General features: G+C 46.6%; 1 protein-coding gene across 2 annotated transcripts in view; it reads right to left on the bottom strand.

Moving 5' to 3' along the window:
* Window positions 1–935: 935 nt before the first annotated feature.
* LOC109041126 (zinc finger CCCH-type with G patch domain-containing protein) overlaps window positions 936–23541 on the bottom strand; it is a 31116-nt gene continuing 8510 nt past the window's right edge. Inside the window, exons 6-11 of one of the 2 annotated variants that reach the window (XR_011900197.1) lie at window positions 10217–10404; window positions 9342–9499; window positions 8243–8363; window positions 7159–7323; window positions 4664–6218; window positions 936–3985 (exon numbers count right to left, since the gene is read on the bottom strand). Coding sequence is in view for 1 of the 2 variants with exons in the window: in XM_019057323.2 (XP_018912868.2) it covers window positions 5923–6218; window positions 7159–7323; window positions 8243–8363; window positions 9342–9499; window positions 10217–10404 (928 nt within the window). In the remaining variant the exon portion in view is untranslated. Of the gene's footprint in view, window positions 6219–7158; window positions 7324–8242; window positions 8364–9341; window positions 9500–10216; window positions 10405–23541 lie in introns of both variants that reach the window. The other variant, XM_019057323.2, reaches the window with a different exon arrangement.

Below are 23541 nucleotides of genomic sequence, written 5' to 3' on the forward strand. Positions count from 1 at the left end.
GGATGAATGTGAGATGTTTGCAATTTTTTTCAAAGTAGTAATCTATCGAGTCCTTGTTTGCCTACTGTGAATTTTCGAGAACTTTATTATGACTCTCTTGAACTGTGGAGACTCACATTGTCACCAAGTACATTGAGGTGAAGGGGAACGGCTGGAGTAATGTTCTCTCATTTTTATTTTGTATGAAAATGTGCTCCTTGCCTTTGTGCTTCCTTTGTATGTAACCCTCTACGGGTGAAGGGACCTTAGTCCTGAAAACTTTAAAATTGAGATATCACCTCTGGGGTCTAGAGAAGCATCTAGTGAATATTTTACCACTTAAAATGTCAAACCAAACCAGATACTTGTATGTTTTGAAGTTTGCAGTGCCGAAAACTTGTTCACTTTTTGTAGAAAGTATGTAAAACTCCAGGTACATACGTTAATGAACCAAGGCTCATTATAAATGCCATAACTCATCACTCAATTATCAGTGTCAATAATGGGTTTTTCTTCTTTTTTCAGTTCACAAGTGAAAATTCTTTAGCAATAACTTTATTTTTTTTTTTTTTTTAGTTGTTTTTTCTCTCCCGGCAAAAACTGAGATGAGAAGAGAAACCCATTTTGAAAGTTTGAAAGCATACACCGACAGGCTAAGTCAGAAAAAGCTTTTTTCCACTGCAACCTTTTAGAATTGTGGGTTATGTTTTAAGTTCTGAAAGGAAATTAACCTGATCATCATTTTAAAATCCTCCGAGAATATCTCTATATGGGAGAAAAAAATTCACCGAAAATTTCAAGACAAACTCTCGTTCAGTTTCCTTGAAAAATAATCATGAGAGTCGATTTTAAATGCTGCCATTGGATGTACGCTTTTTCTTACTCTGCATTAGTCTTACCTCTTGGAATGTGCCAGGACGATCAATGAAAGGAGGAAGCAGTTGTTAAAAACCATATTCGATTTTTCAAAGTATATTTATTGAACTGCAATCCATACAAGCAACTCGAAAGTGAGTGATGAGATGCCAAAACATTTTCTCAATAATTGATGGTAAAAATTACTGTGTAGTAAACCCAATATCAAGACATTACTCTTCTTATAAAAAATAACAAATTAATTTATTTTTGTAAAAAATTGGATCGCATTCAGCAGAAAGGAACCAGCGCGATTACAGTGTTTTCAAAATCTTACAACTTCTTCTTTCCTTTTAAAAATACTCAATACATGTGCAGTATTAGAACTCCCACAATAATTTTCCTTTAAAATTAACAATTTTTTGGTGGAAGGAAAAACTATTTGCTTTTCTGAGACTTTTTTAGATAATTATGAAGAAGCAACATTTGTACAACACTGTAATCGCGCTGATTTCTTTTTGCTGAATACGATCCAATTAACATTGGAGAGAATTGTACAAATACAAAATCTAGTTACATAGCACTCAATTTACCTCGTAATTTAATTGAATATGACATTGAACAACTCTGCATGCGGACGTTGCCAAATTTTCCCTGTAAAACCATTAATTTTTAAAAGAAGTTTGAATATTTTTGCTCAAAATTTTTATATACTGAGAATCAAATTGCTAATAAATTTCCCTAAAAATTGACCGAAAATATTCAGAACTTTTCCTGAAAATCCGTGTTTTATCGAAGGAAATTTGGCAACGTACATAGGTTTATACAGCGTTCTTCCTTAGCACAGCAGTACGGACTCATTCATTGATTCTGATGTATATGATGGTAGGGAAGGCTGGAGATTTTTTTGCTAAGGAACTATTGTGTCGGGAATGAATCTAAATTGGACGTCATTTTGCAATAGAGAACCACCATTTCTGGTTCATCTATTAAAGCACCTATTTGCATAGAGAAACCATGTTGTTGAGCACATATGTTGCTTCTTAAATGAGCCAAAAATTGTGGCTGCTCCTTGCAAAATGTAGTCCAACCATCAATTTGTCATTTATGATCCTACTTAACCAATTTGAAATTTTTGACAGACTCTTGCCGTAATCCAATCCTCCTCATACGTTGATCAATTTGAAAAGGCAGACGTAAGGGTGACAAGTGAATTGAACATTTTTAACTTTAAGAATTAATTTTTTCACTTTAATATTATTAATCAAATTGATACTTTAACATTAGGCACATGATGAAGAATTCATGCAATGAAATTTTGTAAATAAGAGACAATTGAACTGAATCATTTATCTTTTATAATTTTCCTCTTTTTTTTGAAAAAAAAAATAAATAAATAAACAATTTTTGAACTTGTTATCTCTTTGTTATCATAAAAATAGTAATAACTTAAAATTACTATTATTTATTTATTTTTCTTCCTCTTAATCCTTACTTTTAGTTTTGTAATTAATTTTCATTAAAATAAGTTTTTTTTTATTTATTTATTTTTTTTAGATTAAAATCTAAACGAGTGAAAGTATTTTGCATGAAAAATGCTAGTTTTATTTTCAAGCAATAAACCCTTCATTTTTCTTGTTACTCAATGATTATTTTTCTTATTTGTGGTTCATTTTACCAAATCGTTGTGACAGCCCATGAGTTAATGATTTTCGAGGTACTTTTTTACTTCAGCAGTACACTATTCTTTCTGTTTAAGTTCACTTTACATTTTAGACAAAATTCAATGCAAATTTTACAACCTTTTCCCCTTACTTTCCATAATTTTAGTCACTGTTCAAATACTTTTTCAGCTTATCACTTTCTTTTTTATATTTTTGGTGTATCTATGCAGCAATTTTTTAAGGAGTGCATAACAATCCTATGATCTCCACCTGGTTTGAACGATAAAAATACAAAATTTTGCACAAATTATGAATAAATTTATCATGAGCCATTAGACTTCTGATTGTTTTATCAGGCTCATTGCCCAATTCAACTAAGTTTTACAACTTAAAACTTGACCCATTAGGAGGCTGAAAGTGTCACCTATGACCTAGAAGTTACTTCGTAATTTATCATGCATTCAGAACCTAAAAAAGTCAGAATTGCATGACGAACAGGACAACTGTTTAGTGGCTACGAAGTATTGTTAGTTATTTCTGAGTCTTACGTATTAAAGCTGCCAGTCATTTTTTTTCTACGTTTTTTAAAGTTAAATTTTCACATGCATCTAACATCTGCTCTTGACGTGCATCTATACTTCTCGAATAGGAGCATTTTCAAAACTCATTTCAAGTCCGATTTATTGAAGTTTGCTCTTACATTTTAAGCCTATTCACTTTAGAATGCAAGAAAAACTAAAAGATACTAGAAACATAAGAAACTTAGGAAACATGGGAAATTAAAAGAATGATGATGGTTAAAATTTATGAAGGATGTTTGTTTGTTTTTTTTTTTTTGCCAGCTTCTACAGCCTTACTCTGCATTTGGCTGTATTTTTTAGTGGGATTAAATTTCAAAATAAATTCATTGCTGATGTCTGTGAAGTTTAGCGAGCCCTTGTGAGTCAGTTTCAGAACATGAGGAAGCAACCTCTTTCATACAGTGAAGAACTTTACCTCAGGATCAATTTTGGAGGAGGCTTCAAAAGCTCAAACTCTTAAAATTAAGAATGAGCGTGCCGTCAATTTGACTAGTCAGGAGTGTTCGGCATAAAAACTTGTTTAAGGAGGGGATGACTCAATCAAATTGACATAAGCTCAAAATTTGTTTGGGCTCCTGCAGTTGAATTTGCCCTTATTGTAAATTTGAATTAATGTAGGTAGCAAGAAACTCGGCGGTTACAACTAAAGTCAGTTAAGAAAATACTCACTGGTAGATGACAGCACTATTATGAAATAAGAATCAGGAGTTGATAAAATTTTAACATTGAATGAAAGGGCAATTTTTGGTTTAATTATCTTTCTTTGTGAGAGTCAAAGGGCTCTGATCAAATTAAAATATACGATTTCATCAATGAGTTAATGTATAATGTTTTAAACATGTGCATACTGCTGTTTATTAATTGAATTATGAATGAGAAATTTAAAGAGGTAAAAAGATGCTCCACCTATCTCATAAATTCAAAATTGAACAGCGACAACAACCATTATGAAAATTAGGGCTTCAAATCGTCGTTCCCCTGTCAACAAATGTAACTCCATTTCAGCGTTGCCAAATTTCTGTTCAAAATTTGTAACTTTACTTAGAAACTAAGCAAATTTTTTAATAGAAAATTCCACTGGTATCTCCAGCAACTATAGTGGCAAATCAGCAAAATTTTCAGCGGCTATTGCTCAATTATTTTTGTTGAGGAAAAATAATTTTGTAAGTAAATTTTGCAATCTTTGAATGGAGATACATTCCTCTGAATAGGTAGGTAACGATGATTTTAGCAACTGAAGAGGGTTTTGAGAGAAGGGCCTCAAATAGTTGAGGTGTGCTATTTTTCCAGGCAGGAGCTGGCTGGACAAAGGCAGCTTAACTGAGACCATCGTACCTGCCCGTCCAGATTAAACAGCTCAGTAGCCTGATCGTTGAAATTTTGTGTTTGTCAGGTAAACATAGATGACGTAGGCGGAGCATGATTGGTCGGCTATGTCTTATCGCCGCTTTGTCATGCCTATGTCGGGTGGAATTCACGACAAGCTAGAGGCACCTCTTAAGTTTCCGTCAGTTTGTCGTCCATTCCACCTGACAAAGGTATGATAAAACAGCGATAATACACAGCCGACCAATCATGCTCCACCTTTTAACCTATGTCATCTATGTCTACCCGACAAACACAAAATTTCAACGATCAGGCTGCATAGAAATGAACTTGCTTCTGATTAATATGCCCTTCTTTCGGCACCCTCCTTGATTTTTGTAAAACTTTAATTGGAAAAGTTCCAATATTCTTTCCCAAATTTGATGAAATCAACTATTTTCTCAATATTGGACTGTAATATCAGGAGGCTGGGTAACACTATTACAACCTACATTGTAAATAACTTTAATATTCTTGTTTAGGAAATTGAAATTTTTATGTCCTATGGGTGAAAGAAGGAAATATTTTGTTTTCTCCTCTTATTAGAAAGGCTACTTAAAATTCTTCCTTCATAGTTGATGTAGACAAATTTTGTACAGGACGCAAAGTCGTATTCACTATGAAAGATACAGTCAACTTCTTCTCATTTTACATTTTCAATCTTCGAGAAAACTTACATCGAAGTCAAATCTCCTCTTTTTTGAGCCAAACAGTCACATCAACATTGCACTGTTTCAAAATCTCATCTCCTATTTCAATTTTTTGGAAGGGAACCAACTGACACTTTTGCTTAAAATTTTGTGAAAATAACCTTCATATAGGAAAGATAAATTGCAACAATTTTTGACTGAGGATGTTCGTTGGTTTCCTTCCAAAACGTTAAAATAGGAGATGTGATTTTGAAACATTGCAATATAGATGACTTTTTTGCTTCACTCTATCCATTCGTAAAGTAGTATTCAGTCCGTTCTATTGAACCTATTCTCAAGTGACCATGTCTCTCTTAGCCGAGCCCTTTAAAGTTGAGTAACTGTAAACGAGAGATTGGTTCCCCAAAAAACAGAAAGACTTGTGTCCTGAATAAAACCTGTCTTTTACTAGATGTCCTACAAACTGATGTTAAATATGTTGTCTGAGTGCTTGCCTAAGATGTATAGTTTAATTCAAAATTTCACCCCAGATTGTTCCACTTCTTGTACAGAATAAACTTTGTTTATTTTTAGTCAAATTGATTTTTGCTTCCAAGCCTGAGATCATTTTATGGTCAAGACTCCTAAGTTCTAAGCAGAAATTGCGCAGGACATGTTTGTCTATCCATGAAATGAAGTGAAAAGTCAACTTCATATTCAGACAGTCTTCGTTTATCCAACAGAACATAAAGTGGTCTTCAATACAGCAAGCTCTGTCAGTTCATGGATGACATTTTTTCAGGGAAAAACGTTTGCTCTTCTTCCAAAAAAGCTATTTTTCACCCAGAACTAGAAAACACTCATTTTTTCTCGGCTCTTCCTATCAGATTTCTCTTTGTTGATACTATTTTCTCTATTTTGTAGACCGAACAATTCATTTTGAGCCATTCTCAACTTATTAGAAATACTGCTATGTACAGCAGATCCAGTTGCATGTCTGCTTAATGATTCTTTTAGTTTGACGATGTCCTTACTCACTCTCTTGATATCTTCACCTACTCTCATGCTATCCACATTCAATCCTTTGAGACTAGAATTCTTCAATGATACGTTGCTTTTTTGCGTAGGAGTTGGGGTAGACGGTCCTGAAAAATAGAAAGCTTTGATTATAGTGTGTAATTTGAACGCTCATATTCTAAGAAACGAATGAACAAGAAAATCTGAAATCAGAGTTGCCACAGAGTTCAGAAAATGAATGTCCTTCACATATTTCAGTGCAATTCCTTGACAAAATTAGAGATATACCAGATTGTTAAAAATACATAATTTGAAATAGTTTTTAGGCAAAATTTGTTGTTTGATGCATCAAACCCATTCTAGAAAGCAAATAACATTGATTTGACAATTTTGCCCCAAAACTTTCGTCATTATACCTGATGTTTCCAGGTTATTTCTGACCTTCAGAATTCCCTTATATTTTCCAGTATTTCCTGACTTTAGCAAACCTGTGAAATGGGAAAGATGAATGTTTTAAAATGGACCCTCTGTTACAATTATTGCTGTGATTGTATTGTTTCTTTGTATAATGTATTTCCCCTTTAAAAATCAATACTTAACGAGGGCATTAAATTTACTGTAAAGATTCGACAAAACAACCAAGAGGGCATGGGACAAAATACCTAAAAAGCTGATATTTCGATGATGAAACTGCAAAAGTGCATATCTCGGGTATGGTGCTTCAAAATTTCCGCTCCTCTTAATTTTTTCTATGAAGACCAAACTCACATCATGGCTGGAAATTTTCATAGGATATTTTTTACATGGAGAGGAAAAATCACAGAAGTTTTCAAAAATGATATTCCTTAGCTTTCCATGTGAAAAATAAAGCACGACAAGAAGTCTACAACACTGCAAGCCAATATGCAAGCAGTTTCATCCTCGATATACAACTTTTTAGGTTTAAGATCTAGGCATGACATCTATTCTAGAGCAGGCTGGGGAACAGATGATAAAACAGTCACGCTATTCGCATCAGTGAGATAGGGAAATCTGTTTGGGAGGAGTCTACAATAGATGAAAGCTTACCTGCCAGCTGTTCATTAAGGAATGAGAAGAAGAAACCTCTTTGTTTCTCTCTTTCATAGCTATGTTTTCGCGCTTTTTCCATCTTGGCAGCGTGTCTTTTTCGCCTCCTTTCAGCTTGGAAGAGATCTTTGTCACCAGAACTTTCCTTTAGTTTCATGCAATAATCTGAAACATCAAGGTCACATTAACATTGTAGATTCAGCTTGCCCTTAAATTCTCTAAAGTATGCTTAAGGTGATTCGATGGACGCCATATTTTGTGTCAGAACGGCATACGATATATCGCATCAATTGGTTTCATTGTTTCAGCTACTTGTCAATTTCTCCAATTTTGCGATCGCAATTCTGTTGTCAGGAGACTAAAGCACTCACTTACCAATTTTAACAAAGAAATTCAACGTAATAAAGGCGTGGCTTTTTTAGAGAGAAAATATCGCATTCGTGGGCAGTTTCGATATCAGTATCGAATGCGATGTTTTCTCTCTGAAAAAACCACGCCTTTATTACATTGAATTTCTTTGTTAAAATTGGTAAGTGAGTGCTTTAGTCTTCTGACAACAGAATTGCGATCTTAAAATTGGAGAAATTGACGAGTAGCTGAAACAATGGAACCAATTGATGCGATATATTGTATGCCGTTCTGACACAAAATATGGCGTCCATCGAATCACCTTAAAACGAATCGAAAAATGGAAGAGGGTGCTTCCCTCTAAATACCTGCCACCATTGTTTCAAATTAAAGTGATTAAAAATTGATTTAAATGCAAGTAAAATAATCCAATATTTGTATGGGAGGCCATCTCACCTACGATCGATTATTTATAATGGTTTTAAATGGAGAAAATCAGTGTTACCACAGTCAAAAAATTTCTTTAAACTCTAAAAAATAAGGGAGGCTAATGTTTGTTCTCCCCAAATAGAATATGACTACGATGCAATACTCTATGTGTTAATGCTACTGCATAGGGGAGAAAGAAATGTTCAAAATGGGAGGGCTAGGAACTTTTCCAGGAAAATGGAGGAATCCAAGATATATGAAATTCTCTATTTAGGAAAGAAAAGAGAAAGAAATTTAATGGAGTTACCTAAAGATTTTCCAGTTGGAAAAACAACAGCTTCCACTGGATCAACTTTACCATCTGAGTTCTTTCCGAGACCAGTTCCAGCAATGTATCCCATGCTAGCCATCAACTTAGATCCAATACCCTGAAAATTGGTGATGAAAAGCCAGATCAGTTAAACAGTCAATGCATAGGCAGCAATTAAAGCCAAGTGGAGAATTTTATTTGAACTGGATGTGCCTTCATCAAACAAGCACTAGAGTCTGAGCCAATGTTTAAATTCAGACTTAGATCTTAGAGGGCATTTTTACGAGCAATATCATTCTTAAAAGTAGCTTTGGAAAAAGCTCTTCTATGCACAGTGGTGATAGGACCTTGTTAAGACACTTTTCCAGCACCAAATGACAAATATTGAACACAAGTTTAGGGGGAGAAAATGTAAAAGTGGGAAAAACCTTCACTTTGCGCAGACACACTAGGCGCAAGATTTTTGGTAAAAATGGGTGTATTTTGGTGCATTTTCCGTGGAAAATACACTGAAAATTTGGACATGGCATCTTACTGCCCAGTACCAATTTTGATTGCAGCGTTTGTCAATCAGATACCGAGGAACTTTCCACGTGCCACTATTGGATCTGAAAAAGGCACGTTTCAGAAATTTAACACCCATCATACAAAGACGTGGTACCTTCATGAGAGCCTTTGGTTTTGAACAGAATTGAGACGTTGCTTTACGTCTTCAGCTAAAGTGAGACAAAAAAACTCAATCACTTACATTTTTCCACATGATGATGCATATTAAACTACCATACACTGCATTTTCTTGAGATAGGATCTTTGAAGGTTCGATTTTAGAGACTCATCTTGCTCAGGAGACCTCGAAGGACATCATATGAAAAAATCTTAAAATGCAGCCTGGGCCAAATTTCTCAGTGCTCCATCCATAGTCCTTTGGTTATTATCAATGCTGACTATTTTTCTTCAGATCATTGCTTTCACAGTTTTCACTTAATTTTTTTCATACAATCTTTTCAATGTTGAATGTGTTTTTTGGCTGATCCTTTTATTTAAAAAAAAAAAAAAAAAATGAAAAAGTCATTAATAATTAATTTAATTTGTTTACTTTTGTATGTTTCTCCCAAGCACCAAGAGCAGAGCGAGTCTGGGGATTTAGCAAAGTCTCATTAATTAAGGCAAGCTTCCTTTCGTCGAGTTCTTCCACATTGTTCACTCCATCTTCTTCAGATGACGATGACGAGTCAGAATCGGATAGATCTTCACCTGAATCAAACAAAAAATTGTTGCAAAGATGAAACGAGATTTAAAGAATTTCCATCAAATAAAATGAATGATTTAATACTCAAATTTCTCTACCATGTGGCCACCCACAGACTATTGACCGCAGACTTCAATGAGATTCACGTGCCAAAAAATTAAAAATTCCGATATTGATGCCACTGCACAGAGAGGTGTTTGACTAGCACCTCTGAGCAAAAAGTGATCATAAATATTGAACCAAATCAGAAATATCATAGTTCACAGCAGTTCAAAAGATGTGGTTCTGGAAAAAACTAATCCGAGTATCATTCCTCTTTATTTCAGACCTTAAATCTTGTATCATAATGCAAATTAAAGACTTTCAAATATAGTACAAAAACAAAAAAAATAGGTAGCGATTTGTTTAACGGAGTACTACAGAGTTTTCCTTTGAAAACTCAAACTTCCATTTTTCCATCCACCCAAAGAAGAGTATTCTTTAGTAAAAATCGCCTTCTTCAAAGGTCTCATTTTAATGCACCAAGAAAAAATAGACTGAAGCTGCTAATCATTTAGGTCAGCTGAGCACATCTCGCTAAAACAAGTCAGAATTATTATGTTGGGTTGATTGACAAATTCAAGGAGGCTTAAAGGGAAATTAAAATAGTAAAGTTTCATCCGTCGTCTATGACCTACTGGATTCTGAAGTACACATTTTGTGAAGGGAAAATAAAAAGTTACCAGCAGAAGTCTCAAGAGGTAAAATATCCTGAAGCTGAATTTCCATTTCAGCTGAGGCGGAAGACTCCAATTTGACTGAGCATGTTGTGTCATCCAGCCGGCTTATAAGAATTGCTCTTTTCCAAAGGCCATCTCCCATCTTGGCTAGCACAGCACATCCCGGCACAGCTTTGCTAAAATCAGGCTCCCTGATCAAACACACCAATGAACACGTCAGATTATTTGGAATAGTTAAATATAAACTTCATCACGATTCGAATTCATTGCGATCATGCGCCAGTGAGCAAAGCATCATCAGAGCACCATGCTCTATTGAACCTGTTAAAAACAATGCACGCCTAATATTTATTGCACTTTCTCAATTTGCATTTTAATTTAGGTAGTCGATTATAAACACTTGCCAAACTTTTTGTGCTGTTATTTGATGATTTTTGCATGATGTATCAATAACCAAAGTGTGAAATCATGTACCTCTCTTTGCCGCGATATAGACTTCCTGTCTTAATTTATTTTTTCTTTAAAAAACAAGTCAACATGATTTCTTGAAAGCTACCTTCATTTTTCTTATCATTTAGGAGAGTATTCCCTGTAAATTTCAAGCTGTAAAGTTGGTTCAAGAAATAAAATAGGAGGGACAATTTAGACCATCGCAAGGAAGATATACGGTTTTTCATTTTAGCCATCAATATTGTGAAAAGAAAAATTCAATGAATTGTTTTCACTTTGTGTGTGAGAGTGTGTGGGTGAGGGTGTGAGAGTAAAGGGTGTGTGCGCCAGGTGTCCCTTTGACGAGCCGCGGAATGTCGCATCTGATCAATGAGTGCGAGAGAGATGGACGATACAAGGGCGGCTTGGCAAAGCCGAGTGCTCTTCTTTGACGTGCCGCACCTGCCCAATTATTGCGAGAGAGAGGGACGACAAAACAGCGTATCGATTGATCCAAGATGAGCCCTGCTCCCCGTTTACGGCCGTTCTTTCCCGGGCTCACGCGCGGAAAGCACTTGGGTGGTTTTGCGAGCAGCGGAATTCCCCAGCGCACTACCACCGAGGACAAAATTACGAGGCCCAGCCTGTATTTTTGCGAGTGTGTGTGTGCGCCACGTGTCCCTTTGACGAGCCGCGGAATGTCGCATCTGATCAATGAGTGCGAGAGAGATGGACGATACAAGGGCGGCTTGGTAAAGCCGAGTGGTCTCCTTTGACGGGCCGCATCTGCCCAATGAGTGCGAGAGAGAGAGACGACAAAACAGCGTATCGACCGATCCAAGATGAGCCCTGCTCCCCGTTTACGGCCGTTCCTTCCCGGGCTCACGCTCGGAAAGCACTTGGGTGGTTTTGCCGGCACCGGAATTCCCCAGTGCACTACCACCGCGGACCAAATTACGAGGCCCAGCCTGTATTTTTGAGAGTGTGTGTGTGCGGCACGTGTCCCTTTGACGAGCCGCGGAATGTCGCATCTGATCAACGAGTGCGAGAGAGATGGACGATACAAGGGCGGCTTGGCAAAGCTGAGTGGTCTCCTTTGACGTGCCGCATCTGCCCAATGAGTGCGAGAGAGAGAGACGACAAAACGGCGTATCGACCGATCCAAAATGAGCCCTGCTCCCCGTTTACGGCCGTTCTTTCCCGGGCTCACGCTCGGAAAGCACTTGAGTGCTTTTGCCGGCAACGGAATTCCCCAGCGCACTACCACCGCGGACCAAATTACGAGGCCCAGCCTGTATTTTTGAGAGTGTGTGTGTGCGCCACGTGTCCCTTTGACGAGCCGCGGAATGTCGCATCTGATCAATGAGTGCGAGAGAGATGGACGATACAAGGGCGGCTTGGCAAAGCCGAGTTGTCTCCTTTGACGGGCCGCATCTGCCCAATGAGTGCGAGAGAGAGAGACGACAAAACGGCGTATCGACCTATCCAAAATGAGCCCTGCTCCCCGTTTACGGCCGTTCTTTCCCGGGCTCACGCTCGGAAAGCACTTGAGTGCTTTTGCCAGCAACGGAATTCCCCAGCGCACTACCACCGCGGACCGAATTACGAGGCCCAGCCTGTATTTTTGCGAGTGTGGGTGTGCGCCACGTGTCCCTCCGACGAGCCGCGGAATGTCGCATCTGATCAATGAGTGCGAGAGGGATGGACGATACAAGGGCGGCTTGGCAAAGCCGAGTTGTCTCCTTTGACGTGCCGCATCTGCCCAATGAGTGCGAGAGAGAGAGACGACAAAACAGCGTATCGACCGATCCAAAATGAGCCCTGCTCCCCGTTTACGGCCGTTCTTTCCCGGGCTCACGCTCGGAAAGCACTTGGGTGCTTTTGCCGGCAACGGAATTCCCCAGCGCACTACAACCGCGGACCAAATTACGAGGCCCAGCCTGTATTTTTGCGAGTGTGTGTGTGCGCCAGGTGTCCATTTGACGAGCCGCGGAATGTCGCATCTGATCAATGAGTGCGAGAGAGATGGACGATACAAGGGCGGCTTGGCAAAGCCGAGTGGTCTCCTTTGACAAGCCGCATCTGCCCAATGAGTGCGAGAGAGAGAGACGACAAAACGGCGTATCGACCGATCCAAGATGAGCCCTGCTCCCCGTTTACGGCCGTTCTTTCCCGGGCTCACGCGCGGAAAGCACTTGGGTGGTTTTGCCAGCAGCGGAAATCCCCAGCGCACTACCACCGCGGACCAAATTACGAGGCCAAGCCTGTATTTTTGCGAGTGTGTGTGTGCGCCAAGTGTCCCTTTGACGAGCCGCGGAATGTCGCATCTGATCAATGAGTGCGAGAGAGATGGACGATACAAGGGCGGCTTGGCAAAGCCGAGTGGTCTCCTTTGACGTGCCGCATCTGCCCAATGAGTGCGAGAGAGAGAGACGACAAAACGGCGTATCGACCGATCCAAAATGAGCCCTGCTCCCCGTTTACGGCCGTTCTTTCCCGGGCTCACGCTCGGAAAGCACTTGAGTGCTTTTGCCGGCAACGGAATTCCCCAGCGCACTACCACCGCGGACCAAATTACGAGGCCCAGCCTGTATTTTTGAGAGTGTGTGTGTGCGCCACGTGTCCCTTTGACGAGCCGCGGAATGTCGCATCTGATCAATGAGTGCGAGAGAGATGGACGATACAAGGGCGGCTTGGCAAAGCCGAGTTGTCTCCTTTGACGTGCCGCATCTGCCCAATGCGTGCGAGAGAGAGAGACGACAAAACAACGTATCGACCGATCCAAAATGAGCCCTGCTCCCCGTTTACGGCCGTTCTTTCCCGGGCTCACGCTCGGAAAGCACTTGGTTGCTTTTGCCGGCAACGGAATTCCCCAGCGCACTACCACCGCGGACCAAATTACGAGGCCCAGCCTGTATTTTAGCGAGTGTGTGTGTGCGCCACGTGTCCCTTTGACGAGCCGCGGAATGTCGCATCTGATCAATGAGTGCGAGAGAGATGGACGATACAAGGGCGGCTTGGCAAAGCCGAGTGCTCTTCTTTGAGGTGCCGCACCTGCCCAATTATTGCGAGAGAGAGGGACGACAAAACAGCGTATCGACCGATCCAAGATGAGCCCTGCTCCCCGTTTACGGCCGTTCTTTCCCGGGCTCACGCGCGGAAAGCACTTGGGTGGTTTTGCCAGCAGCGGAATTCCCCAGCGCACTACCACCGCGGACCAAATTACGAGGCCCAGCCTGTATTTTAGCGAGTGTGTGTGTGCGCCACGTGTCCCTTTGACGAGCCGCGGAATGTCGCATCTGATCAATGAGTGCGAGAGAGATGGACGATACAAGGGCGGCTTGGCAAAGCCGAGTGCTCTTCTTTGAGGTGCCGCACCTGCCCAATTATTGCGAGAGAGAGGGACGACAAAACAGCGTATCGACCGATCCAAGATGAGCCCTGCTCCCCGTTTACGGCCGTTCTTTCCCGGGCTCACGCGCGGAAAGCACTTGGGTGGTTTTGCCAGCAGCGGAATTCCCCAGCGCACTACCACCGCGGACCGAATTACGAGGCCCAGCCTGTATTTTTGCGAGTGTGTGTGTGCGCCAGGTGTCCCTTTGACGAGCCGCGGAATGTCGCATCTGATCAATGAGTGCGAGAGAGATGGACGATACAAGGGCGGCTTGGCAAAGCCGAGTGCTCTTCTTTGACGTGCCGCACCTGCCGAATTATTGCGAGAGAGAGGGACGACAAAACAGCGTATCGACCGATCCAAGATGAGCCCTGCTCCCCGTTTACGGCCGTTCTTTCCCGGGCTCACGCGCGGAAAGCACTTGGGTGGTTTTGCCAGCAGCGGAATTCCCCAGCGCACTACCACCGCGGACCAAATTACGAGGCCCAGCCTGTATTTTTGCGAGTGTGTGTGTGCGCCACGTGTCCCTTTGACGAGCCGCGGCATGTCGCATCTGATCAATGAGTGCGAGAGAGATGGACGATACAAGGGCGGCTTGGTAAAGCCGAGTGGTCTCCTTTGACGGGCCGCATCTGCCCAATGAGTGCGAGAGAGAAAGACGACAAAACGGCGTATCGACCGATCCAAAATGAGCCCTGCTCCCCGTTTACGGCCGTTCTTTCCCGGGCTCACGCTCGGAAAGCACTTGAGTGCTTTTGCCAGCAACGGAATTTCCCAGCGCACTACCACCGCGGACCAAATTACGAGGCCCAGCCTGTATTTTTGAGAGTGTGTGTGTGCGCCAGGTGTCCCTCCGACGAGCCGCGGAATGTCGCATCTGATCAATGAGTGCGAGAGGGATGGACGATACAAGGGCGGCTTGGCAAAGCCGAGTTGTCTCCTTTGACGTGCCGCATCTGCCCAATGAGTGCGAGAGAGAGAGACGACAAAACAGCGTATCGACCGATCCAAAATGAGCCCTGCTCCCCGTTTACGGCCGTTCTTTCCCGGGCTCACGCTCGGAAAGCACTTGGGTGCTTTTGCCGGCAACGGAATTCCCCAGCGCACTACAACCGCGGACCAAATTACGAGGCCCAGCCTGTATTTTTGCGAGTGTGTGTGTGCGCCAGGTGTCCATTTGACGAGCCGCGGAATGTCGCATCTGATCAATGAGTGCGAGAGAGATGGACGATACAAGGGCGGCTTGGCAAAGCCGAGTGGTCTCCTTTGACAAGCCGCATCTGCCCAATGAGTGCGAGAGAGAGAGACGACAAAACGGCGTATCGACCGATCCAAGATGAGCCCTGCTCCCCGTTTACGGCCGTTCTTTCCCGGGCTCACGCGCGGAAAGCACTTGGGTGGTTTTGCCAGCAGCGGAAATCCCCAGCGCACTACCACCGCGGACCAAATTACGAGGCCAAGCCTGTATTTTTGCGAGTGTGTGTGTGCGCCAAGTGTCCCTTTGACGAGCCGCGGAATGTCGCATCTGATCAATGAGTGCGAGAGAGATGGACGATACAAGGGCGGCTTGGCAAAGCCGAGTGGTCTCCTTTGACGTGCCGCATCTGCCCAATGAGTGCGAGAGAGAGAGACGACAAAACGGCGTATCGACCGATCCAAGATGAGCCCTGCTCCCCGTTTAAGGTTGTTCTTTCCCGGGCTCACGCGCGGAAAGCACTTGGGTGGTTTTGCCAGCAGCGGAATTCCCCAGCGCACTACCACCGCGGACCGAATTACGAGGCCCAGCCTGTATTTTAGCGAGTGTGTGTGTGCGCCACGTGTCCCTTTGACGAGCCGCGGAATGTCGCATCTGATCAATGAGTGCGAGAGAGATGGACGATACAAGGGCGGCTTGGCAAAGCCGAGTGCTCTTCTTTGACGTGCCGCACCTGCCCAATTATTGCGAGAGAGAGGGACGACAAAACAGCGTATCGATTGATCCAAGATGAGCCCTGCTCCCCGTTTACGGCCGTTCTTTCCCGGGCTCACGCGCGGAAAGCACTTGGGTGGTTTTGCGAGCAGCGGAATTCCCCAGCGCACTACCACCGAGGACAAAATTACGAGGCCCAGCCTGTATTTTTGCGAGTGTGTGTGTGCGCCACGTGTCCCTTTGACGAGCCGCGGAATGTCGCATCTGATCAATGAGTGCGAGAGAGATGGACGATACAAGGGCGGCTTGGTAAAGCCGAGTGGTCTCCTTTGACGGGCCGCATCTGCCCAATGAGTGCGAGAGAGAGAGACGACAAAACAGCGTATCGACCGATCCAAGATGAGCCCTGCTCCCCGTTTACGGCCGTTCCTTCCCGGGCTCACGCTCGGAAAGCACTTGGGTGGTTTTGCCGGCACCGGAATTCCCCAGTGCACTACCACCGCGGACCAAATTACGAGGCCCAGCCTGTATTTTTGAGAGTGTGTGTGTGCGGCACGTGTCCCTTTGACGAGCCGCGGAATGTCGCATCTGATCAACGAGTGCGAGAGAGATGGACGATACAAGGGCGGCTTGGCAAAGCTGAGTGGTCTCCTTTGACGTGCCGCATCTGCCCAATGAGTGCGAGAGAGAGAGACGACAAAACGGCGTATCGACCGATCCAAAATGAGCCCTGCTCCCCGTTTACGGCCGTTCTTTCCCGGGCTCACGCTCGGAAAGCACTTGAGTGCTTTTGCCGGCAACGGAATTCCCCAGCGCACTACCACCGCGGACCAAATTACGAGGCCCAGCCTGTATTTTTGAGAGTGTGTGTGTGCGCCACGTGTCCCTTTGACGAGCCGCGGAATGTCGCATCTGATCAATGAGTGCGAGAGAGATGGACGATACAAGGGCGGCTTGGCAAAGCCGAGTTGTCTCCTTTGACGGGCCGCATCTGCCCAATGAGTGCGAGAGAGAGAGACGACAAAACGGCGTATCGACCTATCCAAAATGAGCCCTGCTCCCCGTTTACGGCCGTTCTTTCCCGGGCTCACGCTCGGAAAGCACTTGAGTGCTTTTGCCAGCAACGGAATTCCCCAGCGCACTACCACCGCGGACCGAATTACGAGGCCCAGCCTGTATTTTTGCGAGTGTGGGTGTGCGCCACGTGTCCCTCCGACGAGCCGCGGAATGTCGCATCTGATCAATGAGTGCGAGAGGGATGGACGATACAAGGGCGGCTTAGCAAAGCCGAGTTGTCTCCTTTGACGTGCCGCATCTGCCCAATGAGTGCGAGAGAGAGAGACGACAAAACAGCGTATCGACCGATCCAAAATGAGCCCTGCTCCCCGTTTACGGCCGTTCTTTCCCGGGCTCACGCTCGGAAAGCACTTGGGTGCTTTTGCCGGCAACGGAATTCCCCAGCGCACTACAACCGCGGACCAAATTACGAGGCCCAGCCTGTATTTTTGCGAGTGTGTGTGTGCGCCAGGTGTCCATTTGACGAGCCGCGGAATGTCGCATCTGATCAATGAGTGCGAGAGAGATGGACGATACAAGGGCGGCTTGGCAAAGCCGAGTGGTCTCCTTTGACAAGCCGCATCTGCCCAATGAGTGCGAGAGAGAGAGACGACAAAACGGCGTATCGACCGATCCAAGATGAGCCCTGCTCCCCGTTTACGGCCGTTCTTTCCCGGGCTCACGCGCGGAAAGCACTTGGGTGGTTTTGCCAGCAGCGGAAATCCCCAGCGCACTACCACCGCGGACCAAATTACGAGGCCAAGCCTGTATTTTTGCGAGTGTGTGTGTGCGCCAAGTGTCCCTTTGACGAGCCGCGGAATGTCGCATCTGATCAATGAGTGCGAGAGAGATGGACGATACAAGGGCGGCTTGGCAAAGCCGAGTGGTCTCCTTTGACGTGCCGCATCTGCCCAATGAGTGCGAGAGAGAGAGACGACAAAACGGCGTATCGACCGATCCAAGATGAGCCCTGCTCCCCGTTTAAGGTTGTTCTTTCCCGGGCTCACGCGCGGAAAGCACTTGGGTGGTTTTGCCAGCAGCGGAATTCCCCAGCGCACTACCACCGCGGACCGAATTACGAGGCCCAGCCTGTATTTTAGCGAGTGTGTGTGTTTGCCACGTGTCCCTTTGACGAGCCGCGGAATGTCGCATCTGATCAATGAGTGCGAGAGAGATGGACGATACAAGGGCGGCTTGGCAAAGCCGAGTGCTCTTCTTTGACGTGCCGCACCTGCCCAATTATTGCGAGAGAGAGGGACGACAAAACAGCGTATCGATTGATCCAAGATGAGCCCTGCTCCCCGTTTACGGCCGTTCTTTCCCGGGCTCACGCGCGGAAAGCACTTGGGTGGTTTTGCGAGCAGCGGAATTCCCCAGCGCACTACCACCGAGGACAAAATTACGAGGCCCAGCCTGTATTTTTGCGAGTGTGTGTGTGCGCCACGTGTCCCTTTGACGAGCCGCGGAATGTCGCATCTGATCAATGAGTGCGAGAGAGATGGACGATACAAGGGCGGCTTGGTAAAGCCGAGTGGTCTCCTTTGACGGGCCGCATCTGCCCAATGAGTGCGAGAGAGAGAGACGACAAAACAGCGTATCGACCGATCCAAGATGAGCCCTGCTCCCCGTTTACGGCCGTTCCTTCCCGGGCTCACGCTCGGAAAGCACTTGGGTGGTTTTGCCGGCACCGGAATTCCCCAGTGCACTACCACCGCGGACCAAATTACGAGGCCCAGCCTGTATTTTTGAGAGTGTGTGTGTGCGGCACGTGTCCCTTTGACGAGCCGCGGAATGTCGCATCTGATCAACGAGTGCGAGAGAGATGGACGATACAAGGGCGGCTTGGCAAAGCTGAGTGGTCTCCTTTGACGTGCCGCATCTGCCCAATGAGTGCGAGAGAGAGAGACGACAAAACGGCGTATCGACCGATCCAAAATGAGCCCTGCTCCCCGTTTACGGCCGTTCTTTCCCGGGCTCACGCTCGGAAAGCACTTGAGTGCTTTTGCCGGCAACGGAATTCCCCAGCGCACTACCACCGCGGACCAAATTACGAGGCCCAGCCTGTATTTTTGAGAGTGTGTGTGTGCGCCACGTGTCCCTTTGACGAGCCGCGGAATGTCGCATCTGATCAATGAGTGCGAGAGAGATGGACGATACAAGGGCGGCTTGGCAAAGCCGAGTTGTCTCCTTTGACGGGCCGCATCTGCCCAATGAGTGCGAGAGAGAGAGACGACAAAACGGCGTATCGACCTATCCAAAATGAGCCCTGCTCCCCGTTTACGGCCGTTCTTTCCCGGGCTCACGCTCGGAAAGCACTTGAGTGCTTTTGCCAGCAACGGAATTCCCCAGCGCACTACCACCGCGGACCGAATTACGAGGCCCAGCCTGTATTTTTGCGAGTGTGGGTGTGCGCCAGGTGTCCCTTTGACGAGCCGCGGAATGTCGCATCTGATCAATGAGTGCGAGAGAGATGGACGATACAAGGGCGGCTTGGTAAAGCCGAGTGGTCTCCTTTGACGGGCCGCATCTGCCCAATGAGTGCGAGAGAGAGAGACGACAAAACGGCGTATCGACCGATCCAAAATGAGCCCTGCTCCCCGTTTACGGCCGTTCTTTCCCGGGCTCACGCTCGGAAAGCACTTGAGTGCTTTTGCCAGCAACGGAATTCCCCAGCGCACTACCACCGCGGACCAAATTACGAGGCCCAGCCTGTATTTTTGAGAGTGTGTGTGTGCGCCAGGTGTCCCTCCGACGAGCCGCGGAATGTCGCATCTGATCAATGAGTGCGAGAGGGATGGACGATACAAGGGCGGCTTGGCAAAGCTGAGTGGTCTCCTTTGACGTGTCGCATCTGCCCAATGAGTGCGAGAGAGAGAGACGACAAAACGGCGTATCGACCGATCCAAAATGAGCCCTGCTCCCCGTTTACGGCCGTTCTTTCCCGGGCTCACGCTCGGAAAGCACTTGAGTGCTTTTGCCGGCAACGGAATTCCCCAGCGCACTACCACCGCGGACCAAATTACGAGGCCCAGCCTGTATTTTTGAGAGTGTGTGTGTGCGCCACGTGTCCCTTTGACGAGCCGCGGAATGTCGCATCTGATCAATGAGTGCGAGAGAGATGGACGATACAAGGGCGGCTTGGCAAAGCCGAGTTGTCTCCTTTGACGTGCCGCATCTGCCCAATGCGTGCGAGAGAGAGAGACGACAAAACAGCGTATCGACCGATCCAAAATGAGCCCTGCTCCCCGTTTACGGCCGTTCTTTCCCGGGCTCACGCTCGGAAAGCACTTGGTTGCTTTTGCCGGCAACGGAATTCCCCAGCGCACTACCACCGCGGACCAAATTACGAGGCCCAGCCTGTATTTTAGCGAGTGTGTGTGTGCGCCACGTGTCCCTTTGACGAGCCGCGGAATGTCGCATCTGATCAATGAGTGCGAGAGAGATGGACGATACAAGGGCGGCTTGGCAAAGCCGAGTGCTCTTCTTTGACGTGCCGCACCTGCCCAATTATTGCGAGAGAGAGGGACGACAAAACAGCGTATCGATTGATCCAAGATGAGCCCTGCTCCCCGTTTACGGCCGTTCTTTCCCGGGCTCACGCGCGGAAAGCACTTGGGTGGTTTTGCGAGCAGCGGAATTCCCCAGCGCACTACCACCGAGGACAAAATTACGAGGCCCAGCCTGTATTTTTGCGAGTGTGTGTGTGCGCCACGTGTCCCTTTGACGAGCCGCGGAATGTCGCATCTGATCAATGAGTGCGAGAGAGATGGACGATACAAGGGCGGCTTGGTAAAGCCGAGTGGTCTCCTTTGACGGGCCGCATCTGCCCAATGAGTGCGAGAGAGAGAGACGACAAAACAGCGTATCGACCGATCCAAGATGAGCCCTGCTCCCCGTTTACGGCCGTTCCTTCCCGGGCTCACGCTCGGAAAGCACTTGGGTGGTTTTGCCGGCACCGGAATTCCCCAGTGCACTACCACCGCGGACCAAATTACGAGGCCCAGCCTGTATTTTTGAGAGTGTGTGTGTGCGGCACGTGTCCCTTTGACGAGCCGCGGAATGTCGCATCTGATCAACGAGTGCGAGAGAGATGGACGATACAAGGGCGGCTTGGCAAAGCTGAGTGGTCTCCTTTGACGTGCCGCATCTGCCCAATGAGTGCGAGAGAGAGAGACGACAAAACGGCGTATCGACCGATCCAAAATGAGCCCTGCTCCCCGTTTACGGCCGTTCTTTCCCGGGCTCACGCTCGGAAAGCACTTGAGTGCTTTTGCCGGCAACGGAATTCCCCAGCGCACTACCACCGCGGACCAAATTACGAGGCCCAGCCTGTATTTTTGAGAGTGTGTGTGTGCGCCACGTGTCCCTTTGACGAGCCGCGGAATGTCGCATCTGATCAATGAGTGCGAGAGAGATGGACGATACAAGGGCGGCTTGGCAAAGCCGAGTTGTCTCCTTTGACGGGCCGCATCTGCCCAATGAGTGCGAGAGAGAGAGACGACAAAACGGCGTATCGACCTATCCAAAATGAGCCCTGCTCCCCGTTTACGGCCGTTCTTTCCCGGGCTCACGCTCGGAAAGCGCTTGAGTGCTTTTGCCAGCAACGGAATTCCCCAGCGCACTACCACCGCGGACCGAATTACGAGGCCCAGCCTGTATTTTTGCGAGTGTGGGTGTGCGCCAGGTGTCCCTTTGACGAGCCGCGGAATGTCGCATCTGATCAATGAGTGCGAGAGAGATGGACGATACAAGGGCGGCTTGGTAAAGCCGAGTGGTCTCCTTTGACGGGCCGCATCTGCCCAATGAGTGCGAGAGAGAGAGACGACAAAACGGCGTATCGACCGATCCAAAATGAGCCCTGCTCCCCGTTTACGGCCGTTCTTTCCCGGGCTCACGCTCGGAAAGCACTTGAGTGCTTTTGCCAGCAACGGAATTCCCCAGCGCACTACCACCGCGGACCAAATTACGAGGCCCAGCCTGTATTTTTGAGAGTGTGTGTGTGCGCCAGGTGTCCCTCCGACGAGCCGCGGAATGTCGCATCTGATCAATGAGTGCGAGAGGGATGGACGATACAAGGGCGGCTTGGCAAAGCTGAGTGGTCTCCTTTGACGTGTCGCATCTGCCCAATGAGTGCGAGAGAGAGAGACGACAAAACGGCGTATCGACCGATCCAAAATGAGCCCTGCTCCCCGTTTACGGCCGTTCTTTCCCGGGCTCACGCTCGGAAAGCACTTGAGTGCTTTTGCCGGCAACGGAATTCCCCAGCGCACTACCACCGCGGACCAAATTACGAGGCCCAGCCTGTATTTTTGAGAGTGTGTGTGTGCGCCACGTGTCCCTTTGACGAGCCGCGGAATGTCGCATCTGATCAATGAGTGCGAGAGAGATGGACGATACAAGGGCGGCTTGGCAAAGCCGAGTTGTCTCCTTTGACGTGCCGCATCTGCCCAATGCGTGCGAGAGAGAGAGACGACAAAACAGCGTATCGACCGATCCAAAATGAGCCCTGCTCCCCGTTTACGGCCGTTCTTTCCCGGGCTCACGCTCGGAAAGCACTTGGTTGCTTTTGCCGGCAACGGAATTCCCCAGCGCACTACCACCGCGGACCAAATTACGAGGCCCAGCCTGTATTTTAGCGAGTGTGTGTGTGCGCCACGTGTCCCTTTGACGAGCCGCGGAATGTCGCATCTGATCAATGAGTGCGAGAGAGATGGACGATACAAGGGCGGCTTGGCAAAGCCGAGTGCTCTTCTTTGAGGTGCCGCACCTGCCCAATTATTGCGAGAGAGAGGGACGACAAAACAGCGTATCGACCGATCCAAGATGAGCCCTGCTCCCCGTTTACGGCCGTTCTTTCCCGGGCTCACGCGCGGAAAGCACTTGGGTGGTTTTGCCAGCAGCGGAATTCCCCAGCGCACTACCACCGCGGACCGAATTACGAGGCCCAGCCTGTATTTTTGCGAGTGTGTGTGTGCGCCAGGTGTCCCTTTGACGAGCCGCGGAATGTCGCATCTGATCAATGAGTCTGAGAGAGATGGACGATACAAGGGCGGCTTGGCAAAGCCGAGTGCTCTTCTTTGACGTGCCGCACCTGCCCAATTATTGCGAGAGAGAGGGACGACAAAACAGCGTATCGACCGATCCAAGATGAGCCCTGCTCCCCGTTTACGGCCGTTCTTTCCCGGGCTCACGCGCGGAAAGCACTTGGGTGGTTTTGCCAGCAGCGGAATTCCCCAGCGCACTACCACCGCGGACCGAATTACGAGGCCCAGCCTGTATTTTTTTGAGTGTGTGTGTGCGCCAGGTGTCCCTTTGACGAGCCGCGGAATGTCGCATCTGATCAATGAGTGCGAGAGAGATGGACGATACAAGGGCGGCTTGGTAAAGCCGAGTGCTCTCCTTTGACGGGCCGCATCTGCCCAATGAGTGCGAGAGAGAGAGACGACAAAACAGCGTATCGACCGATCCAAGATGAGCCCTGCTCCCCGTTTACGGCCGTTCTTTCCCGGGCTCACGCTCGGAAAGCACTTGAGTGCTTTT

This window comes from Bemisia tabaci, chromosome 7 (assembly GCF_918797505.1).
Source record: "Bemisia tabaci chromosome 7, PGI_BMITA_v3".
Taxonomy (NCBI): Eukaryota; Metazoa; Arthropoda; class Insecta; order Hemiptera; family Aleyrodidae; genus Bemisia; species Bemisia tabaci.